Raw genomic sequence first — 13,124 nt, 5'->3', positions numbered from 1 at the left:
GATTTTCCTAGGTAGGTCAAATCCCCGAATTTGTTTTGTAGGATCCTCAATTAGATTTTTATTGAAAATATCTACATCTTGCCAGGCTGCTTTCCAGTAGTCAGATTTGGAAAATGGTTCCATGAGAAATTCTTCTTTCCAAAGTGGTTTACGCGATTTTAATCTAAAGGGTGGTAAATTTGCCATGTCTTGTGTTATGGAGTACATGTTCGGTGAATTTTGAAATTTATCCCAAATTCGTTTTGTTACGTATTTTCTTCTAATATCGTACGGAATAATGTGCGCTAAGACATGTAGCCATGGTGGTGGAGTAGATTTTAAAGTACCCGTTATTATTCGAAGTGTGGTATTCAATTGAGCATCTATTTTGTTCACGTGTGCACTGTTCTTCCAGACAGGGCAACAATATTCTGCCGTTGAATATACTAGAGCTAGTCCTGTGATACGTAAAGTGTGTGCATTCGCTCCCCAACTTGTGCCTGCGAGTTTATGTGATTTACATATTTACATTAAAAAATAGTGATTTGAGGCATAATAAGGGGTAGGCAGCAGGTGAAAGCGATGATTTAAATACACTCACTGCAATTAACTGAACATTCAAAAGGTGACAAAAAAATGCTGCCCGAAATTTCAATTCCGCGATTCTATTTTATGATCATGGAAAAAATCAGATTCAACACACATGAGCAAATGTGCATTTAATTACTTGTCCGGTTGGGACCCTCGCCTACGGCTCGGACGCCCAACTTCCGTCCTCGTGATTAAATGCACTACTTTGCTCACTTGTACTGAAAATAGCTATTATTCACTACACAATTATGTGCCAAAAATTTAAAATCTAACCAGACAATTTCAACTGTGTGGCGATATTTGGATGGTTTTGTCGTGAGTTGCGCCATCACATTTTCCAACAACTTTATATTGAAAAATATTAGTCCTACATGAATTTTGGAAATAACCAAATTTGTTCAGAATTTAATAAGGTATAAAAAATATTGGAATCAGTTTCACGTAGGACGAACAAAAATCAGTAATATCTAAAAACTTTCTCTTTGACGTTTCGACTCCCTAGGAGGTGTAGGTGTGTAGCACTTACTAAATTGATGAAAAAAAACTTTATCTTTAGAATTTTTTTAACCAGAATTCTGTCTCGACTGGACTAGTTTCCAATAAAAAAATTGACTTGTGGAATTATTAATAAGGTAATACATTAAAGCGAGTAAACTTTATATTTTGGAATGGTGTTAATATTTAACTGCTTAATGGTTTCTCTTTTAGTACTTACTCGGATTATGAGAAAAGTTTTGTTTGCAATAATTTAAGAGGAAAACCGATAAATTATGAAAATTGCGCAAAGATGAACGAGAATTTTCGCTTAAATTTCTTTAATCATAAATTCGTGTACTTCAAATAAATACAAATTCAATGAAAAAAATTGTAGATTATATCATTAAGAGTAGAAGTGAGTCTTTTTGTGCTAAGCCCAAAGATTGAAGACCGAGACAAAGTCGAGATCGCAACTGAGCGAAGCACAAAAGGACCTTCTACTAGGCATGATAATATAAATAATATAAATAATAAACATTTGAGAATGCCTTTTTTCTTCCTTTCTTGAAGCAAGCGTGGTATTTGAATTGAGCAAAAATATTTACATATTAAATAATGCCAACTATAGCTAATCAAACCCTAGATTTATGTGTTCTTTGTGATATTTCTTAATTTTAAATTGTGTTTATTTAATGTGGCTTGTTTTTAGGCAACCAAGTAATCATCAATGTACATTAAATAGTATAGGTCCACCAGAATTATAGGTGGCAAATTTCCCTTGCAGCGTTAGAAACATTTATAATAACCGCGCTTCCAAGTGCAAGCTTGAGCAGTTGTGTACATGATGAACTGTTTCGAAAGTGTGCTTCAGGATGATGTGTCTAGGCCGCCAAAATCAACGTCATACAGAGATGAAATAATAAGAAAAGCTCGGTTGTCTCGTTAGCTGTTGCGTTTTGACAACCGCAAGGGCCAGGTTTCTTATGATAATAAGCCATCAGAATCAGTGCAGCTGCAAGGGAAGCGGATGGGGGTTATATCAAGGAAAACAGCCCCGATGCCGTATCCTGTACCTCGCAGCAGTTGTAGTACGAAAGTAGTGAAGTCAGCAATTTGCTCTACTGGCCCGGGACTTTGATTTATACATCCGGAGCCGCGTTAAATATTCCGGATCCTCCACAGCTCGCTTCCGTGGCAGGATCGATTTTTCATTTTCAGAAATAAATTCTCAACACAATGCTAATATTGATCAGCGACAGATTTCATGTGTATGAAAATTGAGGGAACGGTGTATCGCACATATAAATTCAATTCGATTCACTTGTCGGTGCGATTCGAAACGTTGACATCTGCAATAATTACAACGCATTTGTCATGCAAATTCGAAAATTTGTTACTTGTCGAACGCGCCGGAAGCCGACATGGATTCTCGGCCGAAAAAAATTCTCCGTCAATTCGCGGCATCAAAATTCAAATGTAATGGATTATTTAATAGCACAATAAAACATTCGCGTTTATTGGCTGCTGTCAGGAGACTGCGTTTGGTAATTTGCTGAACTCGCAAAAGCCATCATTGTAGGCGGCACATCAAATATTGAGAGCCGTTTCATCACTTTTCGCATTGTTGGAAGGCGAAGAATTCGCCACATTGTAACGAATATCGGTGTCTGGCCAGCGGTTGAATATTAAAACAAAGGAGGACGGGAAATGCATAATAAAAATGCACATAAAACCAATTTCCCTCTTAATAAAATCGACGAACTATCACACACGTGTTAAACTGTAGACGAGAGGATTCATTAAATTTTAATCCGATCGGAAGTATGAACGACACTCGTGGGGGCAACCAATACAATATCGAGCACATAGTTCAAGTCCATTGTAAGGTAATTGCGCGAGGACTCAGCATGGCCGGTTTGATGGATGTGTCAACCGTGTCATGCGAAATGGTTCAATGTTCAATGTGTTTATCTTGATCAGCAGTAGATCTCATCTCATCGGAACACCGTTACAATACCTAATAATTCATTCACACTCATGTCAAGTTATCGATGGCAATATTATAGACATCACTTTATTTAGCACATTTGAAAATATTTAAACGTTTCAGCCACACGAAAATGAAGATGAAAAAATATATTTTAAGGAAAAATAAAGAACCATTAGGCTCAAAGCGAAAGAAAAATTTTTAATGTGACTAACGTAAAAAAAATATTTTTTCTATGCCAAATTCTTAATTACCGATTAATTTATTTGTTTCATTCAAGTCTCTATGTGTTGTTAGACTAATACAGAAAAATAGTAGATTACACACCAAGGGAGTAAAATTCCTACACTCCCGAGGTGTATATACTATTTATTGCACGACCCAACGATTTTAATTGAAAAAAACCCGAATGTTTTAAAATGATTTTTAACTGTCAACATGACACTTGTTTTATGAACACAAAAATCATTTCTGTTCTGATGGATTTTGGTTATTTTGTGTTCACAAAAAGTTGGGTTGGCTATCCTTTTTTCCCAACGGAGAAAAAGAACCACTTTACTCTCTAGAATCAGGGATTAAAGTTGCTCATTAGGTAGAGCTCGTGTTGGTCAGAACAAATTTTTATTTATTCAACACAATCCCTTTGTATGTATTAGGAGTATGACAGTGTACACATTGTCCGTCTTGGTGTAGAAAACACTTAATTCATTGCCAAATACAAAATTTCGGGAACTTGGTTGGCCAATTAATTTTAAACCTATAATCTGTTTCAAAATCAAAAATCCACCAACAGTGCATTCTACCTCGAAAATACATCCGACAACGTCGCCGATTTTTGTTTTTAGTGTGTCTGCAAGTGTCAGAAAAAAGTGGGGTTATGAGAGAAAACTGTTGGACAGTCGTTTTGGTCGTAGTTCATCGTGTTTTTTATTCTCATTTTATTATTTCACTCAAAAAGTATGATATGGTAGCTAAAACCTTTTTGTACATAATAATTCTTTTGTATTACGTAAATAAACTCAACAGTTCAATGTCAAATTTTGGCGGGAGGTTGGGCCAATCCAAAAAATGCAACTTATTCTAGGGATTTCTTTTTTTCTGCCAACATAATTCAACAGGTGGTGGATTTTTGATTTTGAAACAGATTATAATTCCTTTATTCTCAATTTGGGACTAGTCCCGCAAGAAGAGCACACGTTTGCAAAAAGTTTTCACATTCCTCAGCAATGAAGAATACTTTATTTAGTCCGGTTACGGATTTACCTTGTTCTGACAGATTATTTCATCTTTATTAAAAAAATAGTGTTCTGACCACTAAACTTCTTTGGACAGGAGATTCGTCACACGAAAGGTCGTCCTCAAAACAGGTGGATTTGAATTTTGTCTCTCTTATTCGTCTTAGAGCATTCGAGGATCCATTTAACAGATTTTTCCCCAACTGTAAGACAGGACATCCCCATTTTCTAGAGTGGACACAGAAACTAAAATGTATTTAAACTGGATTCATTTGTGTCGTCCGTTCTTCTCTTCTTAAAACTCACAAAACACTGTGGTGTAGAAGGGACATCGACCTGCATAAATTTGCTTATCTTATCAGGTAATCCTTTCAAAAATAAGTGCTTTGTAACCAACTGATACTTATTTATCGAAATTTAAATTTTTGTGTCGTTTCTTGTAAAATTACCAATAAATAACTGATTAAACTTTGCATTTCCAAACTTGGCATACCTAACCACTTGTCAAACATCATACTCGTTCATTACAGCCACATTTACTTTTGTACATGACCAATGTTCTAGAGACTCACTATTGCAGATATCAGTATCAATTAGAAGGAATGTACATGATTTTTTTACTCATTTGTTTTATTGTACGTACTTAAAGAATGTGTCATTAAATTATACATTTTCCAACATTTTCAATTTGTTCACTTTTTTTTAAGATTCACAAAACTAAGTCTGTTTGAATTTAAACCAAAATTCCTTCAGAAATATTTATTTATTTTTTTGTCGCAATAATAATTTATACCGGGTGGGGCATCGTATACGCGCACGCGAGAAATCGCGACTTCTAATTAAATAAAATTATCGAAATTTTTCAGACTTACCTGGCTCTTGGTAAGGTACATTTCATAATTTTTTGATAATTTTTCACTTACAAACAAAGCCAAAAAAAATTAGAATGTAAATTTCAACCAGAAAGTCAAATTCTGATTTTTATACTAACCTACCCAGATTCACTTCCTATAATTATTTACGAAATCTACGGAAAAAAATACCAATTAGATTTTGAATTAAACGCAGTTTTACATTTCAACTTTCAAAATCATTTTTATCGTCGTCGTAAATTTAGGTGACAATGGAAACTGTCAATTTTATGGCAAAAAGGTTTAAAACGGTCGGCTATACCTTTGTTGGGAAATTATACCATTGTGCCGTAAATCACCCGTCTGGTTTACGTTTAAATAAAAAAGCGAATTATTTAACTAACCAAGTCAAAATTTGTAATTGTGCCACCAGGGTTTGATGGGCTAGCAGATACAGATTCATTTAGTATAAAAACTTTGTAAGTAAATTAACAGTTAATTTCAGAAAACTAATAAAACTGTTACGGCCTTATTTATTAACAAAAAAAAATTAAAAAGTTCTCAAATATACCTTATCAATAATTAGTCAGGTATATAAAATTTCGCCAATTTTATTTAATTAGAAGTCGCGATTTCTGGCGTGCGCGTATACGATGCCCCACCCGGTACTTACGAAAACAAATATTTTTCCTAAACTCACTGAGAGTTATTGTAGTATTAATAATATCAATAGTATCAATTTAAAATTGATAGAGCCATTAATGATTCATGTACAGGGTTATTATAAATGGTTGTCCCATCGCAGTTGGCGTTGAAAACCCACACAAATTTTGTATATGCCGCTAACCTCGCAACGTTAGACAAATTAGTAAATAGATTTCTACTACTACCAGTACCGCCACCTTTTGGCGATACTAGTCTCACTCATGTTCGGCACATTCAAGTACCAACTTCGATGGGACAATCATTTATAATAAACCTGTGTCCTGTGTTACTTTATATGGAATATTTGACAGAAAACTTATGTTCCTGGAGGAAGGTTATCCTTCCTCTCCTACTAATTAAGATCTTACTTGTGATGTTTTTGTATATTACAAAAATTACATACATCATTTACGCTTTCTGATATTAATAATAATTAATAATATTAACCTAGATTAATTATTTCTTAGAATTATTGTGTATTTGGAACTGGAACACTTGAATTTCAAGAAGGTAACGTGACACATTGTAAAACTTCTGAACTGATCTAGGCATTAATAATAATCACTTTAGTTAGGAAACCCTTTAGTAATTAGATAACTACCATATACAAACTACAAAATTTGTGGGTTAAATTATTGATGTACTAACAGAAATTTGTGTTAAAACATCATCCACCATTCTGCTAGCATCAAACCATGGCCAATTAACAAGACATTCTGAAACTGTTCCTTGTTCTCTATAATTGATTCTGTGTAATAATATGATTCGTTGTTTGTAATGTTTCTTCCTTTGCCTTGACAATATTACGATACGTTCCAGCCTCTACAATTCTAGAAGTGGAATATATCGCTTGATAGAAAAATATTTTTTTCTTAAACATGCCTCTTCAAGTTGCTTAAATAAATTCTGTCGTAAAAATTATTGAGGCTGCTTGCAAACTGTAACTTTTGAAACAAATACCCAAATTGTATGAAGAAATTAAAAATTCAAAAATCCAACGCTAAGTTGTTTTCGAATATACAAAATCTTATTATTGTACTCTTATAAATAAGAAACAATGAACAAATAAGAGAGAATCGTGCAGTACATCGTAACAAGACATACCAAAAAAAAAATTCTGACAGCGTAAATGTAATAGAAACATAGTTACATACTCGAGCAGTAGGGTCTAAATATAACAGATCTATTTTTAACGAGCAATGTCAGTGACGCTGTCATTTGTTACTTTTTATTTGAAGAAGAGTCACTGGAAAACAATTTCGTAATAAATATAACAAAAAAATCTTTGAAAGTTAACGTAAAACATGTTAATATAATAACATCAGAGTCCCCAAAGTACTGTGATTAGTGTAGTCGTGTATTTCTACGTAATCATAGTACTGCAGTATTATTGCACAGTAGAGATGATTTTCTTGTTTTTCCTGTTAGTAGAATAGTGTGGTGACCTGTATTACACCGAACTGATCCAGATAAATTGCATAATCAGTCCAGTGGTTTACGTTTTCACTGTAGAGATAAATATCGAAAAGTCACGAATTTGTGGCGTGTTTGGCCAATATTTTCCTAGATTTGCTGGAATCCTCTCACATGAAATATTGAAAGTTGCGTGAAAAACTCACCTATATAACGGCATCCCGTTCGTATCCTTAAACCAAAACACCATCTTGACGTTATCGTTGGGTACAGGAGGAGTCACATCGCAGGGTAATTCAGCTTCCTTACCTAAAACTGCCCATATTACTTTCGCCGGCACTGAAATAAGAACAAATGGAAGTTACAATCAGTTGTGATTTTCGGTAACCATAACAATGTAAATTTTTTTCAAAAATTGTTTAGTATATACCTAGCAACGAGAATTGTTTCGTTTAATATATTAATTATACAGGGTTATTATAAATGACTGTCCCATCGCAGTTGGTGTTGGTGACGTAGCTGAATGTGCCGCAAGCCTTATAACATGAGTGAAACTAGTATCGCCAATAGGTAGCGATACTGGCGCTAGTGGAAATCTGTATATTAGTTACAATACAATTTATGTATTAATAAATTAATGCTCTAGAAGCCATTGATTCTACTCCAACGGGTTGGTAGCAAATAATTAATACAAAACACAACAGACTGTTTTCTAAAACTTAGTTAGGGACATTAACCCCCCAAATTTATTTATAAAATTGTCTGTGCCTCTAGTTGCAAGTGATGTTAATACGGTAGAATAGTTATGGAAGGGCCACGTGGAAAACGAAATTGTGTTAAAGAAGAGTCGAAGTTGTGTCGAGCTTTATCGAATCCTGTGAAGCGTTTATAAATATCAAATTATTTTTATGTCCGCATAACTGTAAAGATTGTCATCGTGATAGTATTCTGTGCTTACAATATGTTACTTATTCAACAGAATTGAATTGTTTTGAATATTCTAACTAGCTAAAAGTATCCAGTCTTGAATCTCAGAAACTTTAATTTTTCATGAAAAATTATCGGCTCTCTGACACTTGAAAAACTTCAAGACAAGCACTATAATCACGAATTTTTTCAAAGTCATAAAAACAAGATAAAATTATCGTTTAATAACAGCAAACAGCTCGAGCTCATTCCCTTCGCGGCGTCTTATAATAATAAAGCAAGGCCTGCAAATGAGTACAACTTTGTTTAATTAAAATTCTTCGTAAACCAACAAAGATTATTTCTAAATTTTTTAGAAGCGCCTTTCAAATATCACCACCTATTTATTTTATTTTACGCATATTAATAGAAAAAATCTTGAGCTTTCTCTGTAATTAAATACGTGATTAATTAATGTTTTTTAAATTAGTTAATGGAGCTCGTATGCAACCTTTGGGCGAAATGAAAAAATCACGTAATTAAACATAATACATTTGTTTGTTAAGAGATAATAAATCCTTGCAAACGAGTTGCTTTAACATTAATAAAATTAAATCATCACGAGCTGCTGATCGCAAGAAACGTAGTTTCTCATTTGCTTTCACACTCTAGTGCTCTGTTACAGCCTTACACGAAAATTACTTGGAATAAATCGCTGTTCCAAAGCGCTGCAATTCTGGGGGTTGGTCATTTTAAATTGATAAATTTAAATTGTAACTAGTGGCGACAGACGAGGAGATACTCGTGGCTCAGACTGAAGTCATCTGCATCAGAGCTTTTGACCCTCATGCGGGCAACCCCCAATTATCCGTACTAGAACAAGTTCAAGGATAATAGCCAGGATTATCTATTAATTGTCCCAAGATCTCCGAGTAACTGGTTTTTATTCTGTGTTGAATAATTAAACCAAACCGAGGTTTCCAAAGTTTCGTTTCCAACATTGGAAATAGTTGTAGTTTGTGTTAAAAGCTCTCATTAATTTTTCATCAGTGTTTGTTTATTTTTTATTAATTTACCAGGCCACAGATTTCGTTAAAATTCATTTCAGATATCTGCAGTTGAACATTTTAATGGGTGAGCGATAATTATTTGTGAATTTGTCAGAATTGTCTGCGGAATCGCACTGTTAATTGACTGATTATTGTGAAAAAGTCTGAAATAATGGGGACGTATATTTGTTTCAGGCCATTTCCAGATGACTAATTGGATTATTTCGCTGCGTAACACACATAAAATGCAATCTGTAATTTGGAAAGCCTTTTGTTTCGCATATAACATTCCACACTGTTTAACCATAAATTTCCACTTTTCGAATCCCATTCTCGTTTTGCAAACATAAACTCCTGTTTTGCTTTTTTGCCGGTATAATGTATTTTGTTTTATTTATATTTACATCACACATCTATCGATCCCGTAACGGACTTCGGCGGGATTCGTAAAAAAAACACGCACGCACGCAAAAAAAATTTTTCAGTAAACCTTTAAAGATATCTCCGTGGAAGTTGAAAGAGGAAAAGTGACAGCACGTGTCGTTCTTCCGGTACGCATTTGCATCCACGGTGTTTTTATTTTAGATCGAAGTGTATTGCGCGATATAATTGGAAAGTGATGGAGCGAAAAGGAACGTCAGCACTCATTAGGGTGTTCTTAGTTTACAAGTTCTTAAATACTTTTCATTGAAAGGGGTATTTTTAGAGGAGATGAATTATATTCCTTGCATTTGAAGCTTTGACAAGGGATTTAAAACGGTTTAGGGAATTTCGTTTAGTTTATTATTTTCACAGTACCTAAACCTAAAATTCGCGTCGTTCATTATTTTTCAACTATATTTATTGTCAAAGTTTCCAAAGGTCAGACGATAATCTTATTTATTAAGAAAAAAATGTAAGAGGAAAACACATTATTGTTTAAAAAGTTAAAGGTTAAGTAGCATTTTGTGGCAAGAGAGTTCTAATACAAATATATTTTATTTGGACATTCCATAAAAAACAACAATAAAAAAATGTTATACAGGTGTCCCAGAGTTGCGAAAAAGCTCCATAACTTGTTTGTTATTAAAGATATCAACTTTTACTTTTTTCTAGATCATAGCTACGCTTCTACTGCACATTCGGAAAATATTGCGGTATATATACAGTGTGTCTCAATATTATAAAAACACTAAAGTTATGTTTTTTTAAACGGAACCTACCCAGTTTGATTTTATTTTTGAATTCTAGGCTAAATTATGAATCAAATTTATGCAGGTCGTTTTTACTTATCTGCCATCGTTTTTGATCAGTGGCGTTTTTTTTTACCAGAATTTCGAATTGCAGAGGTCCCTTCGAAAATTCGTATCTTCCAAATCGTTGCACATAAATTAAAATAATTGGCGCTGTTTGATTTCTGAATGTTTGCCGCATCTGCTGAGTGTTGACTCAACAACCTGCTCAGTCGCATATGTCTACTGCGATTTTTTAAATATAACGAAATAAAAATGTCAAAAACTCATTTTTTTTCAAATGGCACCCCGTATGTATTATTGCACTTGTCGAAAGCTTTTTTGACAAGCTTTTGAACAATATAAGGTTTGTATAGTCGAATCTGAAAATCTAGGGTGCTATCCTGAAATCGCTAAATTTGGTGCAATTTTTCCGTTAAAAAGACAATACAAAAATCTAATAGGTCTAACAAAAGATAATCACACAATATGGTCACTCCATAAAGATGAATCAACCAACAAAACAGTGTTTAACAATTAAACATTTAATTATTTTAGTGATTTTAAGATAGCACCCTAGATTTTCACATTTGACTATACAAACCCTATACCGTTGGAAAGTTTGTCAAAAAAGCTTTCGACCAGTGCAATAATAAATGCGAGGTGCCATTTGAAAAAACTGAGTTTTTGACATTTTTAGTTTGTTATATGTAAAAAATCGCAGTAGGCATATGCAACTAAGCACGTTATTGAGTAAACACTTTAGCAGATGCGGCAAACATTCAGGAATCAAACAGCGTCAATTATTTTAATTTATGTGCAAGGATTTGGAAGGTACGAATTTTCGAAGGGACCCCTGCAAATCGGAATTCTGGTAAAAAAAGCGCCACTGATCAAAAACAATGGCAGATAAGTAAAAACGACCTGTGTAGATTTGATTCATAATTTAGCGTAGAATCCAAAAATGAAATCAAACTGGGTAGGTTCCATTTAAAAAAACATACCTTTAGTGTTTTTATAATATTGGGACACCTGTATATATAACGCAATATTTTCCGAATATGCAGTAGAAGCGTAGCTATCATCTAGGAAAAACAAAAAATTGATATCTTTAATAATAATAACAAACAAGTTATGGAGCTTTTTCTCAACTTTGGGACCCTGTATGTTCAGCACTCAGCATTCAAAATATTTTGTTGTAAATTTTAAAAGCATCTACACGTCCGATGAAATGGGAATTGCACAGGATTTTTCTCATTAATAGTTAATCTACTAAAGGGGGCCGTTGTTACATTTTTCTGAATTTTTTCGAGGGGCCAGCTACTGGAAACATTTCCAAAATTTTCTGCGTTAAGGCCCCTGCTGTAAGATGAACTAATAAATACCGGTACATCACGGTGTCCCCATTTCCCATAACATATATTATATTGAAAGGGGAGCACAATATTTTCATATAAAATTGCATTATTTGAAAGTATGTAGGTACATATTTTATAAAACAATGCAGTTTTTTGGTGGTTTTAACCTAATTTTAAAATAATTAGCTTGGTAAAAATTTGTCGTAAATTCTGTAGTCAGGAAGGAGATACGATGGTGGAATTTAATCATACTCCCTTTCAACACCATGAAGCCCTTATCCAGAAATATTTACAGCACAAGACTTGAAGATGTTGACGTTACGTTACTTTCATGACCTGAACGATTCCCGGATGTGTTGTCAATCAAACGTGTTTCGAATATAATCAACACCTTTTCCCAGATTACTCTTTAAATGTTTTACGTCCGGTTCGAGCAAGAGCTAATTTTAAAGTGGTAAGTAAGTTTATACTTCAGTTTATTTGTTCATGAGTTTAGTACACTAGTCTAATACCCTATTTTATTTCTAATGTTTTAAATCTTTACAATTAATATAATACACTGTTTTTCTTTTGGCTTTCCTCTTTTGTCAATTGTATTTCACTATTTCTCAAAACTATTTCATATTTACGTCACTTTGACATTTGATAGAGATAGGAAATAGTTTTGAGAAATAGTGAAATACAATTGACAAAAGAGGAGAACCAAAAGAAAAACTACGAATTTCCGAGCATGGCACAGAAAGATTTCATTTCCTAATTTATATAACTTTATCGACTATCCATACATAATATCTTCAAAACTCTGTGAATTTTATTTGAATGACATAATAGTGTACTTAACGGCGCTAGTGTGGTAAAGTGACATTTTACCAAACAATTTAATAAAATAAACTCCAATGTGTAAGCGAATTTTAAAAACGCAACATAAAAATTACGTTTTCTACCCAAACAAGTTGATCATAAATTATATACGAAAAGGTTCTTGGCTTGGAAATTCTGAAGTGTTAGAAATAAAACTTTGAAAACAACTTAGGATAATGGGTTACAATATGTAAAAAATCGAAAGAGTCAAAGAGTCAAATCATACACGTGCGTTATTCTTTATGTAAATGTCGGACTCCTAAAATTGTAGTTTAGTTTAGATTTCCTAACATTAATGTGATCTATTAATAATACAGAGGTATTTGTCAACAAACTCATATAAACGCTTAAAATGACGTTTTGAGAAACATTCAAAATTAAACAAACAGCGTTTCAATTAATTAAAGAAAAAATATTTGTTTTTTGAGATTTTTTGGTTTTGGTTCAGTAGAGACAAATTAATTTTGCTAAGGACAACAAGATGGTCTAAACTCTAATGTA

General features: G+C 33.4%; 1 protein-coding gene across 6 annotated transcripts in view; it reads right to left on the bottom strand.

Moving 5' to 3' along the window:
* side (sidestep) overlaps positions 1–13,124 on the bottom strand; it is a 90,036-nt gene that overhangs the window by 61,739 nt on the left and 15,173 nt on the right. For all 6 annotated transcript variants that reach the window (XM_069038075.1, XM_069038074.1, XM_069038076.1 and 3 more), the window contains exon 2: positions 7,445–7,577. In XM_069038075.1, coding sequence (XP_068894176.1) covers positions 7,445–7,577 — 133 coding nt within the window. The remainder of the gene's footprint in view (positions 1–7,444; positions 7,578–13,124) is intronic.

The sequence above is a fragment of the Tenebrio molitor genome, chromosome 2, assembly GCF_963966145.1.
Source record: "Tenebrio molitor chromosome 2, icTenMoli1.1, whole genome shotgun sequence".
NCBI classification, from domain to species: Eukaryota; Metazoa; Arthropoda; class Insecta; order Coleoptera; family Tenebrionidae; genus Tenebrio; species Tenebrio molitor.
The sequence above is the reverse complement of the archived record's forward strand: the minus strand, read 5'-3'. Positions and strand labels throughout refer to the sequence as shown.